The sequence below is a fragment of the Cynoglossus semilaevis genome, chromosome 1 (genome assembly GCF_000523025.1).
Source record: "Cynoglossus semilaevis isolate Cse_v1.0 chromosome 1, Cse_v1.0, whole genome shotgun sequence".
In the NCBI taxonomy this organism is placed as follows: domain Eukaryota; kingdom Metazoa; phylum Chordata; class Actinopteri; order Pleuronectiformes; family Cynoglossidae; genus Cynoglossus; species Cynoglossus semilaevis.
The window spans coordinates 7,600,464-7,622,641 of NC_024307.1; the positions used below are offsets into that span (position 1 = coordinate 7,600,464).

The window sequence follows — 22,178 nt, forward strand, 5'->3', positions numbered from 1 at the left end:
CCCTGCGTCGCCGCCGCTGCTGTGGCTCCTGCCGCTGCTGCTGTGGAACAGCGTAGTAATGAACGTTTTCATACCTGCACTGCAAAATCCGCCCCACTACAAACAAGCTAAATAATCTGTGTTGGCCAGTATAGCTCATGTTGGCTATAAGATCAACAAGAAGAAGACGACAGACAGAAATATCAAAACCAGGGAGAATTCTTTTTCCTCATGCAACCCAGTAACCCAACCCAGGCTGCATTGACCAACAACATGGCCCGCGTGCCTCTGTCTGGACCTCTGTCTGAGCAGGAACATCTCCATAAACTCTAAAACTGTTGTAAAGTTTTGCCGTTGTCTGAGAAATCGGCATTGACCTGGTAACGAGCTGTCAACTCAGCACTGCCCCTAGTGGATGGGTTGCTTAAAAGCCCTGCTATTCGTAAGGCACTCACGAGAGCATGTGGGCAGTGACGTTTGAACAGATGAACCTATTAATGTGTGTAGATGGAGCATATGGCTGTAGGGGAGAGAAAATACACCATCTATCGGTAACGTCCCACTGTTGTATATTGTGATGGGAAAATATGACGCTGTATCTTCTGCCTGGATATCATCACACAGCAGCGGGAACAAAGAGAACACCGACCAGCCCGTGGCCTTGTATTCCGACTACCATTAATAATGTATTGTTTATGTGTTCTGCTCTGTAGGTATTCCCTCCACTTCCTGGTGCAGAGTGGTCTGTCCTACGGCGTAATGGTCTTCGCCGGCCTGGAGCGCATGCACAGGTGAGATAACGTGGATTCCACAGTGGATGCATTAAGGCATGCACGGTTTTTAATGGACTGTTTACACCATTGTTTCCCAAAGACTGGGTCGCGACCCTCAGGTGGGTCGCAAGAGATTTTTTTTGGGGTCGTCTTGCATCATGTTTTCCGGGAGTTTAATTGAGTCGCAAAGGTTTGTGACTTTTAAAATATGGGTCCCCAGAAAAAAAGTTTGGGAAACACTGGTCAATCACTCAAGAAACTCTAGAACTGAAGGTGATTTAACCAGAAAAGAAGAATTTCAACATTTCCTCATTTAAAAAAATATGAAATTCACAATGTTACCATCAATTGTGAATTACCTGCCATGTATTTGCCCATTGCACCCAGTACACATTAGAACAGACTGGGCCCCATTAAATGACGTGATGGGCCAGATTTGGCCCGCGGACCTTGGGTTTGACACATGGTTTAAGCGGCATGATCATGTGCTTGTATGTCACAATCCCACTGAACTGTGTGTGTGCATCCAGTCTACTATACTAATCCTGAAAGAAGAAGTGAAAACAGAACAAAAACATTTGACAACATCCTGAATAAATCTCTCTCTCTGTTGTCACTGTTTTTTAAAGAACATGAGTCTGGGTAACAGTGGTAATGATTCTGCCTCCAGGTTTTCATCTGTGACTGTTGTCTCTGCTCACACACACACACACACAAATGCATACGCATTGTTTTGGGTTTTATTTTTGTTTATTTTAGAACAAAATTCAAGGTTTTGGCAGGTGGAAAGAGACAATGTTTACCCCTGGGGGAAGAACTAAAAATAGGGACCGAAACACTGTTAATGGTAACGGCAGCTGTCTGAAGTAATAACAATGATGTTTTGACATTCAGCAGTGTTTTAATCAAATGTCACATCACATGTTTCCTGGTGATGTGAGTTCCACTCTGTAACACTTCCTAAAAAGGCCGTGAAAACTACAGGTCACATTGAATGCAAGAATAATATATTTCCATCCCAACACTACTTTAAACTGTACAAAGCTGTAGCGACTTTGGATTTATGTTGGGGGTCAGCAAATATATTTGTCAGAGGACTAGAATTTTTCTGGACAGACAGCTGGGGGGGCGGACACTCAAATAAAATGAAAATATAAAAAACTAAAATATTTTTCTAACATTATTAGTATTTATTTACCGTATTTTCTGGACCATAAGTCGCACTTTTTTTCCTTTTTTGAGTTTGCAATACTAATACTCAGGTGCGACTTATACATAATTTTACATGTTTTTTATTGTCACACTGACAGACTCTAGGGGGCACTCTAGGCTTGTGTACCAGTATCTGCTACTCCTGTAAGTCGCTTTTTCTTTTATCCTTGGCTGGTGCGACTTATAGTCCGGAATATGCAGTATGTTTATTTTTGGAATCCAGTCGTGGTTCGGATTAAGCCTGCGAGCCACCAGTTGATGATAAGTGATGTGTGTGTGTGTGTTATCTGAGTATAACAGCAACACACTCCTAATTCATCATTACTGAGCAGGTTTACAGCAGGTATAAAATGACCTTTAACCACAGGCTGTGTCTTTCCCAGTGTTTGTTGGAGTGAATATTTACTAAATGAGTTCATATTTATCCAGAATATATTAATTTCATTTATTTATTTTTTTAATTTTATGAAGTATTTTTTAAGAGAAATCACTTCAGTTCCTCTCCTCGTCTTTTTCTCTGGTAGTACATTGTTGATGTTTTATTATGTTCATGTTCATCATGTTGGTCTCTGGGTGAAAGTGCAGCAGCAGCAGCACCAGGACAGACTGCTCTGACATTTTCAGGTTTACTGAGGCTGTTGAACTCACTTTCCATAGTATTTTGCATCACAAATGAGGCACGTTGACATCCAACTCTTGGTTCACCGTGCCAAATGACAGGTCACTACAATTAATTTATTCAGTCACTTTTTTGTATTACCTGTTCACTTTAATTTCACTATCATTTTATGAAAATCCATAAAGGTAGGTTTATTAAATGAACATATTATTAAAAAATACTTTTTAATACTTATTTATTTGTGAATGTCGTCCATGTTGCTGCAGGACAAAGTGTTTTGGGTTCTTGACAAAATTCCATCATTATGGTGCTAGGTAACTCGCAATCAAAAATTATAATTTTTGCCATCATAATCCAGGACACGTGTCAAACTCAGGCCCGTGAGCCAAATCTGGCCCGCGGTGTAATTATATTTGGCCCGCAAGATTATATCAAATGTGTACCAGAGTTGGCCTGTCAGTATATAGACCCTGTATACTGGCAGGATTTGTGTATGCACTATGTTCTTCTGGGTTTTTTTTTTTTGTTTTGGCCGGTGAAAAAAAGATTTGCATTAAAACAGAACTGAAAAGGCTACAGATAAAGAGACAGATTTGCATTAAAACGGAACTGAAAAGGCTACAGATAAAGAGACATAATGAGAAACAAATACCTCTGATCTGTGTTTGATTTCAAATTGAATTTCTCATGTGTTTATAATATTTATCTTTGGTTGTTCCAGATTCAATTTGTTTGTTTCCATATTAATTTTTTTTACATTACATATCTGAAGAGAAGGGAAAACATGCAGAATTCCAGTGAATTTTTCAATAAATATTCAGTTTGGCCCGTGACTTCGTCCCAGTTTTTAATTTTAGCCCACTGTTAATTTGAGTTTGACCCCAGGTATAGGACATAAAAACATCAGAAGAGTCTGACTTATGTTTGGGAGCCATAATAAAGAAGTTCACAAAAAACAACACAAATGAAAGAAAGTGAATGTAGCACAGTCCATTGTGTGTGTAATCCTGATGGCTGACACAGATGTGAGTTTGAAGTGAGGTTAACAAATCTATTCTATCTCCAGACAATAATATTAATAATTATAATAATCAGTAATCTAATTTGACTGCAGACACATCTGACAGTGTGTTGTTGTCATCCTCCACTTCACTGACTGCACTCAGGCTAGAAATAGAAACTTCACTGCACATTAGTCCCTGCACACGTGCACTGTTGCAGGTCACGGTGCTTGTTCTCTGTTTGTTTTCTCACTCAAACACCCTGCCCTCCAACCACAGCGTACAGTGATCTCACTGTACACAGCCGTGTGGAAAGAAGCCCACCGTATATTCCTTGACTTTAACACTTGATGTGAACGTGTGACTCAGAGTTATTGCAGTGACTTTTGTCACGTGGTCCTCAGTGGTCACTCCTGGTCAGCTGCAGATCTCCCGCTGTCACATCTCTGATCTCGGTGACCGTGGGTTGTGTCAGAGTGAGGGAATGTTCCAGACACTTTCCTACTCGCACTGCTTGAGTGTGAACACAGCACTGCCTGCTGGCTGACAACTGTGATCTCAGTACATGCGGAAGAACCAGTTGAGGCAGAAACGGTACCAAAGGAGGCTGTTTGATTAGAAATGGTGCCATGAACTGCTGAAAAAAAAACGATCACATCCATGATATTTTAGTAGAAATTAAAGTGCGTAATATGAAACTATTGTATATTTATGTCATATTAAATATACATACATCTATAGTTTTATTTTATTTGGGGGAATTATTGTGTTTTGTAATGTATGTGATCTTGCTTCACACACAGCCCTGCTGCTGTGTTTTGAAAAAAATGTCATGCCTAAAACATGCCTGGGACTTCTTAATCTTGGGACCACTGCAAAAGTACCCTGCTAATTTTTTTTCATCAACTTAACACCGATTAATTTAGCTGTTGTTTGGTGGATATGCCACTTTTTTCTTAGGACAGCAAAGGCATCACTGGCATGGCTGCTCTTCTAGTGAGTTAATTTGACACAAGGGCAGTTTTCACAAAACCAATTAAAACTGAGAGCCACATGTTGACATGGCCCACGAGTCGTTAGCTTCACACCTCTGTTCTATATTTATACTTGTAAACCTGAGGCAAAGGTGTGACATTTCCTCCGTCACACCTGGATGCTGAACACATGGAAAATCTCTCTGAGTCAGTGTGCAGAATTTTAGCTACTATACGCTTTCCGCCGCCTCACAGAGAAGCCTTGAGGGTTTTTTTTGGCTGTGTATTTATAACCTGTTTCTTACTGTCCTGTGATGCTGTGTGCACCGCGCCGCTCGCTCTCCTACACGGATGGAGCTGGTGTGTGGGAAAAGAAAAGGAAACGAAACCCTCCCACCTGTGAGCTGTGAATTTCTCAGACACAAATGAGATGAGGGGTAAAGACTCGGTGGGCTGACGAGCAAATATATCTGCAGCAGAGCACAAACAAATATACTGTAGTGTAGCTCACATCTGCACTGATAAGAGCAGCTTTGTGCTGCCGGGAGTGAGTGCTGAGGTTGCTGAAAATGTGTTGTTGCCACAGACTGTAAATATTAGTAGGGTCAACACAAAACTCAGAGCACAGAGAGCTTATTTGCACTTTTCGCTGAAAAAGCAATTTACTTCACATGTTGTGGTTCAGGGAAACATTTTCCAGGCTCGTGTTACTCATAAGTACTAATGAGAGCTGTTCCTGGCTGTTTTGGTGGTTCTATACATACATCAATACATACAGTATATATATATGTGTGTGTGTATATATGTGTATATATATGTATGTGTGTATATATATATAAATATATATATAAATGTATATATATATATAACAAATATATATTTACATTTATATGTACATGTTACATAGATTTATATATATAAATATATATACATATAGAAATACAAATATATAGTTACATATATTTATATATGTATATATTTATGTGTGTGAGTAAAATATTATTATATAATTGTTGCAATTATTTATATTATATATAAGCATATATTTACATATTTAAAACATATTTCTTGTGCCAAAAGATTTTGCCATCATTTGTATTAGAAATGTGTAATGACAAAAATAGTTCAGTGAGAGAACACCTATCTCGGAATGCTACAGTAGGTTGACCACGGTCATAGGTTTTTTAAAAAAATATTTTTTTTATGTAAATTTTTATTTGTCTCTACATGTAGCTCCGTGTTGGACTGCTGAAGTGTCCAGGGTGTACCTCACCCTCAGCTCTAGTACCTGACCCTCAGCTCTTGACTGCTGGGATTAGATCCAGCCCCTTGCAGCCCTGAAAAGAAGTAAGAATTAGAAGATGAATGTGTGTGTTAGGGGTTTACAATGGGCTGTATCTATCTACCTGTATTGCGCCCCCTCCTGTCAACGCATTCACAGCTATTGCTTCAAAATATCAATTCCTAAAATTGATATTCCCATTAAAATGTAAATATAATCACAAATCAGTGAATTTTGTGCCCTTTGTGGCACAATTTTAAAAATATTGAAAATAAAATGTATTTGACCTGCCATATGCCCCGTAAATCACTTTTTTTTTCTTTTTCTTTTTTTTTTTTTATTTCTTTTACCATGTCTGGTGCTGTCGCCTCCCTGAGAATGTAAAGATCATGTTAGGTCTTATCTCTGTGCAGCGTCACTCTGGCTGTTGTTCTGTCTTCCTTGTACGGACAGAAAAATCCTCCCGTTGTCACCAACGGTGGAATGTTCCCTCTCACTTGTTCTGTGCTTTGTGGCTCAGGCTTCGAGGCTGCTCTGTCTTCTGTTCTGTTGTCCCTCTGCCACCAGCAGCCATTGTGAGACAGTGACACATTATCGGAGCCTCCTCTGCTCTTTTGTCCAACTTCGGTCTATTTCTGAGAACACTGTGATTTATACTGAGTCAGAAAAACAACCTTTTAAAACCCACCACCTTGGGTTGTTTTTTTTATTGTTATTATCATCCCTAATTACTGTTTCTCCTTTCTTTTCTGTCTTTGTGCAGGTACTGCTTCATCGTGACCATGGGCTACCTGATCATATGTCAGATCACACGAGTCTACGTGTTTGACTACGGCATGTACTCTGCAGATTTCACAGGGTGAGCTGCACAAACAGCACAGGAGCCGTTTTGACGTCTTGTTGGTTTTTAATTAAACGCATGAAAGGCCTCCCCTGGCTTTCGTTGTTTAATCTTTCATGGAGAGCAAATCAAGCTATAAATGGAAGTTACCCGCGAGTGTCGTGGGATCGTTGCATAAGACCGAGCCAGTCTGAGCGTGAGCGGCAGAGCGAGGGCTGGTCGCAGTGCTCAGCTGTGTCCACAGGAGGAACTGTGGTCAGTCCCCACTCGTCCAGACTGTCTGACGGTACAGGGAGGGGGAAGGGGAGGCTGGTTTCTAAGCAACCTCATGAAAACGCATATTGGCTCTGCAGGAGCAGAGATTTTGCTCTTTCAGCTCCGATGTCTGCTTTTCCTCCTGAAAACATCTAATAATTTCACTGTCTGAGGTTTTTTTCTTTTTCCTCCGACACCTTAAACCATCAGTTTCACTGGAGAAGAATTTTGAAGACGGTGTTGTTTTTAGACCTTGTATCTAAATGCAAGCTATTTATAGATCAAACTGTAAATGAGATGAGATGAGATGAGATGAGAGATGAGAGATGAGACTTTGTTATCAGATCAGTAGTTACGTATGTGGTGGTTTTTGAAGGGAATGGGGAAATCAGGCTACTTACTTAACTCGACCTGATTATGTCCTAAACTAGGGCTGTCAAAATGTACGTTTAACTTGAGCTAATTTATTTGTGAAGGTTAATCTGATTTTTTTTTTCAATTAATTTTAAAACAGTGGCCGAATGCACTGGATGCCCAGTATATTCACCATCTATTCTTGCTAGATATTTGTATATGTGCAAACCACTGTGTGTGTTGCTGCCTCCTAGTGACTGGAGGTTTGTTATCATTCATGCATCACAGCTGTGGTACACATATGTCCACACTTCCATTGGAAGCCCCTTACGCCCTTGGGGGGAGCGCCCCACTGTTTGAGTACTGCTTTAAGGGTAAAACCCTACCTACATTGAAAAAAACTAAATATACTGTATATTTACTCATATGAACTGAACATGTCGTTTATATATATTGCTCAGGATCTACTAGTGCTCCCTTTGTGATCTACTGGTAGATCCAGATCTACTTAACAAACACTAATACTGTAATACACAAGTTATTATTGGCACAGACTGCGCAGCTGAAAATACCATCACCTCCAGCGAAGGATTCAACATCAGGGAGGAGGGCAGTAAATAAGTCTGCAAGTGACAATCTGACTGACACAGTTGTCAAACGTGAGCGACGTTTTGACTGATTAATACTGTTGAGGACAACGCCTTCATCCGAGTTTTGAAAGCAACTCAAAGCAGATAAACAGTAATGACTGAAATCCGTCAACTTTATGAAGCTAAATTTCGAGTTCTACTTTCACATATTTTCCTTGACATTTTTCCATATTAATAATTTCATCAAATAAATCCCAAATATCCCAAATAAAAACAGGTATACTGAAACAGATATTTACTGCTCCACAACTATACAGAAAAATAATTTTGGTCATAATAAAGACTGACCATTTATCTTGAATAATCATGATTAATCATCATAACTTCCGATTGTGATTAATCGATGTGATTAATCATGAATAATCACAATTAATCAACAACTACCCTGTAAATAATTTGAAACTTTTAATAGATTGACAGCCCTAGCTTTAACTGTGTTATGTTTTTAATATTTATAAATGTATAAATGTCTTTTTCACTGCTTTTGTTTCAGGCCCATGATGGTTATAACACAGAAGATTACCAGTATGGCTTTTGAATTACATGACGGTAAGACATGATGTGTGTCTGTGTGTATGTGTATGTGTGTGTCTGTGTCTGTGTGTGTGTGTGTGTGTGTTTTACTGTCTTCTAGCTCGTAAATTTTTTTACACACTGCCGACCTGAGGAACTTGGGGTCAAGTGTTTTGCCGAGGGATTCATTGGCGCGTAGACCGGCAGTGTCTTGGAACGATCTTGAATGAATGAATATGTTGTGAATTCTGAAGTGTCAGATGTCAGATGATGGATTAATGCCGTGAAACTAAATCTGAAGTGGATGATTGGCGTGAATTCTGAAGTGTCAGACTTGAAACTAAATCTGAAGTGGATGATTGGATTTGTAGTTTCAAATCAGGCAGTGTATGTTTCTGGGTTAGCTGTATCTCCTGACAGTCAGCCAGTTAACACAACTGTATCCTGATCAGGAAGTGTGTGCACGCTGTACTTTACTCGTTCTGTATTTCGTGCCTGACTCTAAACACATACTCAGTTCAAACCGAAGTACATGGTGTTAAAAGAGTTTCTTCGCTCATTAATTACGAGTCGTACTAATCAGACCCAGACATGTGCAGCAGGCCGGCCGTGAGACCTCTGTCGACCTCTTGACATTTAACTCTGAGCAGCTTGAGTTGCTCAGGTTACACGTTATCGTCCACCTGCTGGGGACGAGCTATTAGTGGTGCAGCACGTATGCTTACTAGAAATATATACGAGAGGTTTCTCTCAGCACGTATGCTAACTAGAAATATATACGAGAGGTTTCTCTACACTGGGGTTTGTGTTCATAAATATTTGTGGTTGGAGACTGGAGGAGGAAAGAGCAGGGTCAAATGTTGACCGCTGGACGAGACGCAAGAATGAATTTGATGGACCGTGGACCTGGATAATACAATTTTCTGCCAGTTTGACACTCTCTCTGTTCCACCAGGGTTTTTACTGCCAACTTTACTGCCGCTTATGTTAAATTTTGTGCTGCCTCTGCACAGCACCTAAAGTGCAGCATGTTTTTACCGTCAACTGTATATAAAAGAATGGACAAAGCTATCTCATCCAAGTCTGCAGTTGTTAAGGGAAGCGGCAAAACAAACAGCCATAAATAGATGATTTTTTTTTTACTGTTGTTTCTTGTTAAAAGTGCACGGTCTCAGATAATGGTTTTATGTTTCAACAAAACATAATTTAATGATGGTAATAATAATTCTGTTGAAAAAATTAGACGGTGAAATATAATTGAATACAGTGTATAGAAGTGTGAATAAAGAGTGAACACCACCAGTAACTGTAGCTGGATTAGCTCCGCCCCAAAAAAGGTCGAACAAGGTTGCACTATTTTCCAGGAAATTACTGACTGTTGGAACAACTGACCACACCCATACATATCAACATATTATTGACATATTTAACATTTTTATATATATATATATATATATATATATATGTATATATATATATATATATATATATATGTATATGTATATATATGTATATGTATGTATATAAATATATGTATATACAGTATGTATGTATCTATATGTACATATATGTATATATGTACATATATATATATATATATATATATATATATATATATACACATTACATTACGTTACAATTGAAAAAATGTTTTGTAAAAGAAAATGATCAATGATTTAAGCTGACGTCAATGACAGTGGTTGCCAAAATTGGGGGGCGCGCCCTTGAAGGCAGGCCAAGCAAGAACGGTAAAAGATGTTTTTGGTTGTACTAATTACAAATCTTTTTTTTCTGTAGATTAATGACAATAGCAGTAGATTAAATTTAGACTCCGCAGGAAAGGTCTGGTAACCGCTGCTCCAGGGTAAAGCGAGTTCCTTGTCGCCAGTCCTACTGGCCAGCAGTGGTTCTGCAGCCCAAATAGCTTCCCCAAAAGCAATTGGTGTCACTGGGTAGGTGGATTAATCAATTACTAGTCACACATATTTAGTAACAAATTAAAATACTGCTATTTTTCTTTAAAGCCTCTATAGTTAGACAGGTCTCACAGTTAATCTCATAATAAAATGGTGATAATTAAGTCGGTGTAATCTGGTCCCGAGGGCCAACGGAGTTAAACTTTGCTCTACTTACCCACTGTATCCAGGGTGTATAAATAAATTTCAGACTGTAAGTTATGAAAATGTGAACGTGAGCCTTTACAATCTGTCTCGGTGACAAAGATAACGGCTTTCAAAACTGTTTTCGCTGATAGTATTTATGATGTATTTATGATTATAGGGCCAGAGGAAACAGTGAAACACCCGGGTTATCAGGTTGCACACACACACACACACACACACACACACCTACTCTCCCTCTCTTTGTGTTACGTCATATCTTCTTTCCTCTCCCTTCCTCAACCCTCACCCACTTGGCTGTGCTTACTCAGCTGCAGGAAGGCAGGATTATTCTGATGAACGATATAATTGGATGCAACCCCCCCGCCCCCCGCCAACGGCTTTCAAAACTGTTTTCGCTGATAGTATTTATGATGTATTTATGATTATAGGGCCAGAGGAAACAGTGAAACACCCGGGTTATCAGGTTGCACACACACACACACACACACACACACCTACTCTCCCTCTCTTTGTGTTACGTCATATCTTCTTTCCTCTCCCTTCCTCAACCCTCACCCACTTGGCTGTGCTTACTCAGCTGCAGGAAGGCAGGATTATTCTGATGAACGATATAATTGGATGCAACCCCCCCCGCCCGCCACCCCCTCCCCCCCAAAAAGTGCTTGTCTCATTATAATGTACATAAAAGGAGAGTTTTATAGAAGTAATACTCATTATATATGTCGTAATTAAAGTGTCTTTCTCTCTGTGTCTCTCCGCAGGACTGACCAAACGTGAGGGACAGCTCACCCCCAATCAGAAATACCTAGCTATCAGGTATGTGACTCAGGTATGTTTTTGCTGCTTCAGATGATGGATTAATGCCGTGAAACCGTTCAAAGTTGATGCCGTTTTCAAATTCAGCCTTTAGACAGACAGCGAGGCCTAAGCAAAAAAACCAGTTCAACTAACCGTTCCATTTCTTGTATAGAAATTCCTCCCACAGCCTCCCCTCTCTGGCTGCTGTTTGCTGCGCAGTTGTTGGCCACCTGGTATCCAGGAAACCACACAATTACTTCTCTCTGCCGACCTTTATTGTTAAAACGCCTTATCAGACCCGCAGTACTAGTGCAGAGAGAGTTTCCCTCATCATTAGTATTGCACACGGAGGTTGCAGCTGCACTGTGGAAAGATTGCAGAAAGCCGGATATGAGTGGGTGGGAGGGGGCATGTGTTGGTACTGAAGAGACCAGTGACGTAAATGTTCATGACTCAGGTGTGACCTTTTTATTTATCAGCTGCAGGACAAGTTTTGTATCTATGGTATATTGTAGAGATCTATAGGTTTCAGTGTGATGTTGAAGCAGCATTATGGGTAACAGAGGGCCACGTGTGTGTTGTATGAAGACCTATAAAAAAGGCCTCATGGGCCACAAGGTTCAAGAGTGGTTCATGCCTCTGCCTTACAGTGAGAAAATCAGCCGTTCAATTCCAGGTGTGGCTGTTATTTGTCTCCATATATGGTCCTGCTATTGATTGACAAACTACCCCCCCATGTGCAGATTCTGGTCCGGGGACCAATTGTAGCCCAAGGACAAATTATACGGCCTACAACCTTTGTCATAAAATGGATCACTTGTGACCTGCTAGACCCTGAGTATAAATACACACAAAATAAAATGCAATTTTATGTTTCACAAAAACATGGAGTAGTCGCCCTGTGGCGATGTGCGCCCATTATACTATTATTATTATACTATTATTATACTATATTATTATATTATTATTAACATTATACTATACTATTATTATTATTATTTTATTATCTGGTCAGTTTCCAGAACAAGTGGAAACTGCAGTATTTTTCACCCTGACTGTGGCTGTTTATACGGAAATCGATGTCAAGAGACACTATCAATCAATCGATGCTAACACATACGTATGACCAGCTCAGACAACATTAATTACCAAAAAATATATGTTTAAAATACAGATAATGAAATAAAAAAATGTAGTTGGTTGAAAAGTTATCAACAGCAATTGTTTTCTGTAAATAAGTGACCGTAGCCTTTTAAAAACATAAGTTCTTCTCTCTGACCCTCTAGTCGGATGCCCAGCTTGCTGGAATACCTGAGCTACAATTGTAACTTTATGGGCATCCTGGCCGGACCCACCTGCTCCTACAACGACTACATGGCCTTTATTGAAGGCACGTGCTACGAGCCACGCCACCAGGAGAACGCCAATGGCAAGGAGAACGGGAAGTACAAGCAAAGTGAACCCTCACCTAAGGTAAAGTAAAATAAATAAATAAATACTTTTTTAAAAATGGGAAGACTGAGTACTGATTGGTAAACATACATACAGAGATCAGGATCTGTTGTTTTGATTTTGCAGAGCTAAATTCCACTCAGAACAATTGTTTGTAAAAAGCCTTGGGTGCCCAGAGGAGTCTGAAGTGATTCCATCTACTGCATATATGAATATACATGTCTCCTGGAATATGGACAATTTAATGATCTAATGAAACTCCTACTACTACTTATTTCCTGTATGCAAAACAAATTTTATGATGTTAGCATAATACATTATAATTTTAGACAACCTTAACTATATTTGCTTTTCTGATTTATCTTTGGGTACATTTACAATCATTTGCAATGCAGATTCATTGAATCTTCTGACTCATTTTAAACCGTAGTTGATAAAAGCAGTGCATTTGAACTAGCTACGTTTGGTTAGCTTCGTTAGCTTTTCTGTTAGCTGCCTCAATTTAAGCGATGTAAAGCCAATATTTTAAATAAACCTTCGACTAATTGTGTTCAGCTTTATGAACACAATCAACATTTGACTATTTTTTGACCATTTCTTTGTGTTGTCTCTTGTCTTTTGGCAGTTTGATTTCACAGACAGTTGCCGACTTTTTACCATTTCTGACCTAATTATAAGACATGTATCAACTAATGTATTGTTGGCTAACCTCTACTTGTATTTGTGTTTGTATTTTGGCAAATTCTTTGGCTAAATTTGAACACATTCAGAACTAACATCTGTAATTAAATAATATCTGCGTTCATGAAGTAAGTTTTTCAGGTTCCTGAACATCCTCCTGTTTCTAGCGTTCCCTAAGATTCTTTGTCGTCACTGTAACGAATGTTCAATTACAGTCATAATTAACTACTCTTAAAAAGCTTTAGTTAAGAACATAACAGTTGTAATATGTCTGTTACCTAATTATACTTCAACAGTAATGAACCTTGGAGACAGGCCACGCCTCCACAGAGAGCTGTATTGTTCTTTTGTGAATGGGACGGAGTGTATTGAGTTGTAACCAGGATCTTTTTGTGCCTCGTTCTCTCGTCCTCTGCCTCATCTCCACCCAGAATGATGTCATCTCCAAGCTGTGCACGTGCGCCCTCTCACTGGCCGTCTATCTGTCGCTGTGCAAGCTGCTGCCTGTGGAACACTCCATAGACGATGACTTTATCAGTTCCACACCGTTCCATCTGCAGGTTGTTTACCTGTACCTGGCCATGCTGGCACTGAGGCCAAAGTACTACTTCGTGTGGACACTGGGTGGGTATGAATTGCACCTGTTACACTAGAACAGGTTGCCACCCACTGAAGTTACGAGTGGAGACACAAAGTTGTTGGCCGCCTCCTCTGCTCCTTTAACTGATGTGAACTCAGTGAACTGCTGAGACTTCAAAGATCTCATTTTTTATTCCTCAAGTCTCTGTGTGATGTCAGAAGAAAAGACCATTTCTTGTGAAAACAGTGCCATCTAGTGTTCAACAGAAATCCCACATCTTTTGTGATGCTACGCCTCCATCTGTTTGTGTCATTGGTTCTTAGAGTGTTGGCTGCTGCCGTCCATCACTGCTGCTTCTGTTGTTGTTGTCGTTGTTTTAACTCTCAGAAACATTTGTCCTCCTCTCTCCTGCAGCTGATGCGATCAACAACGCTGCCGGGTTCGGATTCAACGGATACAACAAAGACGGCTCACCTCGGTGGGACCTCATATCAAATCTCAGAATTCTGGACATTGAGGTTGAATTCTGTTCAAGATATCTGTTCAAATACTCAGCTTTCTTATTTTCCTTTAAGCTTCTAACATCTTGTGCTTATGATCTAATTCCAGTCAGCCACCAGCTTCAAGAGCTTCTTAGACAACTGGAATATCCAGACATCTCTTTGGCTCAAAAGGTAAAAAAGCATCAAGACTCTCCAACAGAGTTTGGTGTATTTGATAAAACAAAATAAACAATGTGTTCTAATCTGATTAGACCAAAGAATAAGATCCAGGAGAAATTCTACAGGGGACATTTATTCTAAATACAATAAATTATTAAGGCTTTATCCACAATTGTCTGTTGGAAACTTTAAAAGTACAGCTGTGGATTGAAGATTGATCAGATTAATCACAGGCTTGCAGAAATATATTTTGTCATTATCCTTTAACTCTAACGCTTAGTATATTGTTTTATGTTTAATTTTTCATCCAAGAAAGGAAGACCGTTGACCAAAATTTGATAATATGTCATTCTGGACATTTGTTAAAATTCTTATTAAGCCCAGAAGTGTTCTTCAAAATCAGCAAAAGATTTAAAATCACCCAAGTTAATCAAAATTAATCTGGGTGACTTTAAGGAGTAAAATAGGCCAAAAATATTAAAACAGAAATGATTTTGCCTGAAGTACTGGGTGTTTATGATTATAATTAAAGGGCTGTTGTAGTAGGGTTTTTGGACAGAGTTGTGCCATAAACATCTGGGTCACTTAAATAAAATTAGCTGGCATTTTAACAGGTACAAAAAAAATTCAGTTCCAACACTGCCACAGATACTCAGTTTTATGGCACGACAAACAAATAAACTACTCAAAGTGAGTAAAACACAGAGCTAATATGATTGGTCCGATCTGTATCGTATCGTCTTCAAACTGTGAAATGAACCTTTCTTTCTAAGTACGACTTCAGTTTGTTTGACCAGACACTGGACACTGGTGATGTAATGTGTGTGTGTGTGTGTGTCATCTGCAGGGTTTGCTATGAGCGTTGTCCCATTAACCCCACTGCTGCCACCTTCATGCTGTCAGCCATGTGGCACGGTGTTTACCCCGGCTACTACCTGACCTTTGTCACAGGCATCGCCATGACCATGGCAGCACGTGCCGTGAGTACAGAACAGAACCTCCTCCCATTGTTGCATTAGTCACCGGTAAAAAAAAACATTAATAATAATGAAGAGAAATGATCATTTCTGAGGTTTCCTTGGTCTGGTATTCTCTGTGAACCCTTAAGACTCACCACAAGTGATTTGTAAACAAACATCTTAAAAAGATTAAGGAGCTAGTGATAGCTTTACGCTGCTTTTGCTAATTTAAACTGTAAAGATCATTACCAGTAATCTCGGCTCTGACTGATCTCGTCACTCTTGTGACAGGACTAAACGTACTACACCAGCCATGGGCAAACGGGGGGCTGGGTCAGGAGCAGATAGATGGAGCATTCGTATGAACTAAAACAAATGACATGTCAGTAAAGGCTAACATGCTAAAATGCGTTCAGCCTTGTCTATGCCATCTATTGGGAAATGTGGTATTGCAGGGGAAAGGCAGAAATATAATGAAAATAGAAATTAATAACATAATTTGGAAAAGTTTTGTGGGCCAGATTAAAAAGCCAAGCGGGCCACATCCGGCCCCCGGGCCATAGTTTGCCTGTACTACACTGTTAAATTGAAGATTATGATAAAGAACAGAAAAAAAAAATAATAGCGACAGAGACAACTAGCAGAACGGTGACGTAATGCCTGCTGTCATATATAGATATCTCCCAAAGTAGGTCAGTCGGCCCAGTTCAGTCAAAGTGTATGTTGAGGGAAAAGGTTATTTTTAGAACACATCTTCATTTACTTTTGTCAAGATTTTTGAGTGATGAGATTTTTTTTCTTCCCATTTTTTTGCCAGGTAAGAAACAACATCAGACCATATTTTCTGGTCTCTGATTCGCACAAGCGCATCTATGATGTCATCACGTGGGCGGCTACTCAGGTCGCCATCAGCTACACAGTGGTGCCTTTTGTCCTACTGGCAGTGGGGCCTTCACTCAAATTCTACTGGTAAGTGTTTGACTCAATGGTTTACAGTCAGTGAAGTTATAACTACGGCCCTCTCTTTGTAAGTTTCAAGGTATTAAATTCAAAAATATGCACAAAATTATATTCATTTACCTGTCATATAAATGTAGCTGTCATGCTAATAGGAGTAGATAATTGTTTTTTATGTTTGTTTTGTCTCGTGCCAATTATGCTGTCAAAAACATTTTGGATCATTTACAGGGCAGTTTGAGTTTGAGTTTTACTCGCACACATTATTGCTGTGTGTAGCTTGTTGTTTGCCTAATATTTGGCTCCTTATATTATTTCCTGACTTTAGTTTGTTATTTCTAGCCTTTTGTTTATTAAACTATCGACTGTTTTTTTTTTCTAATTTTATTTTATTTTATTATTTAGGAAGTTCTACAAACCTACATGCTAACTCGTTGGCTAAGAGCAGTCACATTGCTAAAAGACTACTTTTTTATATATGTATTTGGTAAACATATATTCACAAATACATTTTTTAATGTAGATAACACAATAATCCATTATCTTTTAGCAAATGTTGAGGTATTTGACAGATTTCTTTTTAATGTTTTTTATTACTAGCTTTTGTCTGTGTTTTGCTAGTTCTGTATTACCTGGAGTCTTCAAACGGCCTTGCTTTGTCTTTTAAACAGAGAGCTCTTTGGCCTTGCTTTGTCTTTTAAACAGAGAGTTTTTCATGAGCTCATTGAGCTCGTTGCTGAACCAACAGCAGTTCAAATTCTGACTTATTATTGTAAAACATTATTTTCATCAATTCGATCACATCTGTATGTGAGCCTTCAGGAAGGATAACTTAAGTAATTGAATTATTTAAAAAAATCCCTTCCTTTCCATTTTAACTGTTTTGGTTTAGAGAGAGCTATAATTCTAATTGTTTTGTTCATTATAGATATATCCATCATGCTTGTACATTAAGTCAGTGCCTACAGTGTTGCAAATTCACACTTTCATTAACCTGGTTCCATTCTGTTAGCCTAAACAGGCTGTAAGAGTTAATGAGACAGCTTAATGAGCAAAGGACAGGCAGGATTGATGATGTGGAGGTAACTTAAGCGGGTCTTTAACGGTGCTCGCCTGCCGCCATGCCATGCAATAAAAGCAGACAATGGCCAGTGCCGTTCAGAGTGAGGGAGGGTAAGGGATGAGTGTTAAATCAACACGTGGCAGGAATTAAAGAGTCATTAAAGGCACAGAGATGTAAGAAGGACTTGGTGGTGAAACAGGGTTTACATCGTATTTTCTGTCACAGTGTTTAGATCCTGGAATGGATATTGAGCTATAATATATAAAAAGTGTTTATGTAGTCTGTCGCCAGCTTCTAATCTATGCACTGCTTGTGTGTTTTTGATGGTCTAGAGCAAAGGTTCCCAAAGTTTTTCATGTCGAGGCCCCCAAAAAGCATTAGCCTCTGGATGGGGACCCCTTTGAAGACCCAGAGACAATGCTACAAAATATGTTAAGAAACATCAACATTTAGAACATGTTTTCTTACTTTTATTCACTATAATAGTAGATAGTAGTAGATAATTATTGCATGCTAGCTTGACGAGCAGAGCAGCTTGATATCAGACGTAAACCGCCAGGTCAACACAGATTATTGCCGAAGTTGCAGCTGTCACAGCAGCTACCGTATTGTAGGTAACGTAAACCAGAGAATCCGATGAACGCGACACTTTTTGTACTCTGGAGCGGAGTCGTACGTGATTCACCTACTGTATGACAAAGAGTGTTTTTTAATGCCTTCTTCTTTTACACAGGTCTTGGTATTTCTGCTTACACCTCCTGTGTCTGCTGGTCGTTCTGGCCCTGCCTGTCAAAAAGAGACGCAGAGAGGTCAAAGGGCAGACATACAGCCTACAGAAGGAGAGGCAACAGGACAACCAGAACGAGCACAACTGCACAGACAACAACTGCAACCAGAAAGACAAAACCTCATGAGGCCCAGAACGTTGACAGCCAGGCCTGTGCCCAGAAACACTGAAAGGAACAATGAAACCCACGGAGAAATGGATTTTGTTAACAAGAAGGAAGAACCAAAAGAAAAAAAATTGGAAGATTATAGAGAATCCTAACAGAAAGAGAAAAAAAACCCCATCATTGTCCTCCTGGCAATTGCAAGCAAAGTAGCAAGAAAGACGACAGACACACTTCTGACATGGAAAAGACCAGAGATGTAACAATGGTCACACTGTAAACTAATGAGTGATAAATGTTCTTTTGCATTGAGTGAAATCTAAGACTTTCAAGCTGCCTTAAACCCTCCATGTACTTCGTTAGGATGGCATGCTGCAAAAGCCTGAAAAGCCGGTCACACCCCTGTGGTTTAGTTCAAACCACAGGGGAAGTGAAGTATGTAGAGGGTTTTTGTCATTGTCTGGAAACAGTACATGTGTTTATGTCGGAAAAAAAAAATCCAACATCTTTTTTTTATCATCAGCTGCCAATTTAAATTTCAAACAGGCCTTAGGATCCTCGTAACATTGTTTAATTTCTACGTCTTTCTAACGAATAACTCACATGATATGTTTTGTACGTAGGTGTTTGTAACAATTCCACAAGGAATTCATATTCAAAGATTTATTATTTTTTTCCCAAAGTGAAATCTGACTTTCACGTCTCTTCGTTTTTTTCCACCTCCAGCATTTGTAAAGTCTAAATGAGACACTGGACTCATGTGATTGTTTTTGTTTTATATTATTCATATCTGCTGCTTGTTTTCGACCACCACCGCTCATAGGATAAATGTGTGTATTAAAGGGAGTTTTTATTAACCCTGTTGTTATTTAGAAAACTTTTTAAAGGAGTCCTGACCAGGGGTTCAAGGGTAAGACCAGACCACTTTTTAGTGTTTGTATGTTTGAACACAACAGGTTTCCTCTCTTTTCAAATGTCTGTTGTATCAAAGAAATTAGTTATTACATAAAACACAGTGTTTACAGTCAGGTCCAACCTACTTTGATTCGTACACTCACCCCATTAATTACACTGATTATAATGAGGTTTCATTACGAGTCAAATAAATGTAAAAATGCTCCCAAATTCTGACCACATGTCTCTGGTTCTGGTCGGTCAATACACGCATAACATTTGGATGTGAGGAAACCTAATGTGATATTTATGTACGTGACATTGTATTGTACAAAATTTAAAACACCCAGACCAGCTGTCGGTAGCTGGCCTCCCATAGTGTGTGCGTTTATGTTAGATTAGGCGACGTTTCAGGGTGCGTTTACTGTATTGAATAAGAGACACTGGTTCCTCATGTTGTTTTGGGTCCACAGCTCACCTCCAGTCGTGCACACCCACCAGAGTATTCTTTATGACACCCATTCCAGTGACAGGTATCATTGAACAGATTTGATGAATTTTTGTAACAGAAAACAAACGTTTTAATAGTTGAATTTGACACTTCACTATGGAAATGTTTGAGCAGCAGTACTCTGAGAAATGATGTATCCCATGATATCAAAAACACTTTGGAGTTGTGCATAGTTTAGTTCCGACGTCCTTTCTGTTAATGTGGTTGGTTTGGTACTTTCGTGTCATGTGATATATAACATAGAGGCAGAGGTGAGCTGTAAGAAAGTGTGGACATTTTTTCCCCTTTTACTTTCATTTTAAGACATTCTAACTGCATATTCCTGCCATTACCGTGTGTGTGTACCAGTGTTCATGTGATCCGTACATGTCAATGTGGTCTCATGTAGAGTACGTTTGTAGCCTGGGGCCTTGTGTAGGTGAGTGTGGCCCAAACTAAAGAAAGGGATGTCATTCTTCAAAAAACATAGCGATTATTGCACTGCATGGCCACCCAAACCAGCAGATCAATGTAAACTGCTCCATATGTCCAAAGTGCCAAACCACAAATGGCGCATTTTTTTCGTGAGTGTGTATGTCTGCATGTATGGGAGTGTGTTTCTGGTGAGTGTGTGTGTGTATGAGCATGTGTCCTTGTTGTAGGTGTGTATGCGTGTGTGCGCCTGTGTAACATAATGGTTATTTTTGTGTCAGAAGGAGATTTATTGAAAGATTTGTATAACAGTACATTAAAATTCTGATTTATGTGGCAAAATAAAGAGAAATTATTTTTAAACACTAACGCGATGATGAAAAATCTGTACCAGTGACTTCATATTAGAGTTAATATTATTCTTAAGAACATACTTTTCCTATATTTTGTTACCACAGAGTGGAAAACAGACATAATTTACTTTACATAGACAGAAGTAGAAGTAGAACTGGAGGATAGGTGTAGAAATAACTTCATGTTTAGAACTTTTTTTTTAATGCTGTGGGTCATTTTGATGGTGGAATAAATATAAGTCATATATTGGATAACTTTTACATTATTTTCATAGATAAATATATTTGTAAATAAGGAAAAATTACATTTGAACGCGGCAAATCTTGACGAAAATCCTGCATTTTGCCCGAAAAACACCTGAAAACTATTAAATAATTACCCCAAACAATTATGAGCGAAAGCAGAAAACAAGTTTCTACTTCGGAGAGATGGAGGAGTAATTCTGACGTTATTTTTGAGAGTTAGTTTATTGCCCCAAGTATTTCCTGCGAAGAATATCAGTATGGGGGCGCGCGCGCGTGCGTGTGTGTATCCAGCGGTGGAGTTAGTGGGCGGAGCCTGACTGTATGAGGTTTTACAATGCTATGCTTACAAAAGCGTGCAGAGAGCGACGGTAATGACGTGAAAGAAACTGGTGTTTATTGACATAACACCCCGGGCAGCGACACTTGTACTCCGTGACGCAGCAACACCAGTTCTGGTAAGGACTATTTTGTGTGTGTACTGTACTTTTTCCTGTGCAGTTTTACGTTTATGGGTAAAACCGAACAGACCTGTTGGACAGTTAGCGTCTCTGAGCTAACGATAGCACAGCAGCCGTGGGGAGTCGAACGAACTGCTGTTTTCCTGCTAGATGACAGCGCAACACACAGGAAGTCGTGTCGGTTGTTTACCAATGACTGTCGTAAATGGTGCGACTTTAACGCATGGGTTATTTCGCCCCAAATGTATCTTTAATCCTGGCCACTTTCTGGTCATGTGATATAATCGCCATCCAGCTGTTTACTTTTGTGAGCAGGAGTCGACAGAAACAGATTTCCTATCAACAGCTGTAGACACTGTCTGGAGACACAGAAACAGAAACAGCGCGTGTTTGACTAAACTTTATTTCCAATTTTTCGTAACCCCCCACCTTCCCCAAATATTACTGTATGTAAACCAAAGTTTTAACAAAGGAGAAGCAAGCAATTGTTCAGAAATATAACACATCTCCAGTCCTGCAGAGGGTGCTTTAAACACTGATTTCTGGCTGAAGTTGAAATAAAACAGCAAAAAGTAGAAATACACTAAAACCTAAAGTTTTAAACAAGTGTTTAATGCATTTTTATTTTATAAAAATAAATAATTTCCCCTATATCAAACATTGAGGTCAGTCAGGGGTCTTTTTTTT

The 22,178-nt window shown here is 39.2% G+C and overlaps 2 protein-coding genes across 6 annotated transcripts in view; both read left to right on the forward strand.

The window, feature by feature from the left end:
- The window catches only part of LOC103377665 (lysophospholipid acyltransferase 2), a 42,908-nt gene extending 22,109 nt beyond the window's left edge, over nt 1-20,799 (forward strand). The window contains exons 2-13 of one of the 3 annotated variants that reach the window (XM_017037469.2): nt 693-770; nt 5,792-5,905; nt 6,604-6,699; nt 8,434-8,489; nt 11,338-11,392; nt 12,661-12,847; nt 13,939-14,131; nt 14,502-14,605; nt 14,697-14,761; nt 15,597-15,729; nt 16,526-16,677; nt 18,462-20,799. In XM_017037469.2, the coding sequence (XP_016892958.1) occupies nt 6,623-6,699; nt 8,434-8,489; nt 11,338-11,392; nt 12,661-12,847; nt 13,939-14,131; nt 14,502-14,605; nt 14,697-14,761; nt 15,597-15,729; nt 16,526-16,677; nt 18,462-18,642 (1,203 nt within the window). In that variant the 5' untranslated portion in view covers nt 693-770; nt 5,792-5,905; nt 6,604-6,622 and the 3' untranslated portion in view covers nt 18,643-20,799. The remainder of the gene's footprint in view (nt 1-692; nt 771-5,791; nt 5,906-6,603; nt 6,700-8,433; nt 8,490-11,337; nt 11,393-12,660; nt 12,848-13,938; nt 14,132-14,501; nt 14,606-14,696; nt 14,762-15,596; nt 15,730-16,525; nt 16,678-18,461) is intronic. The other 2 variants (XM_008308552.3, XM_025061743.1) reach the window with 2 other exon arrangements.
- Nucleotides 20,800-21,336: 537 nt separating this feature from the next.
- The window catches only part of LOC103377674 (kinase D interacting substrate 220), a 45,519-nt gene continuing 44,677 nt past the window's right edge, over nt 21,337-22,178 (forward strand). For all 3 annotated transcript variants that reach the window (XM_008308586.3, XM_025061731.1, XM_008308603.3), the window contains exon 1: nt 21,337-21,488. The gene's annotated coding sequence lies outside the window, so the exon portion shown is untranslated. The remainder of the gene's footprint in view (nt 21,489-22,178) is intronic.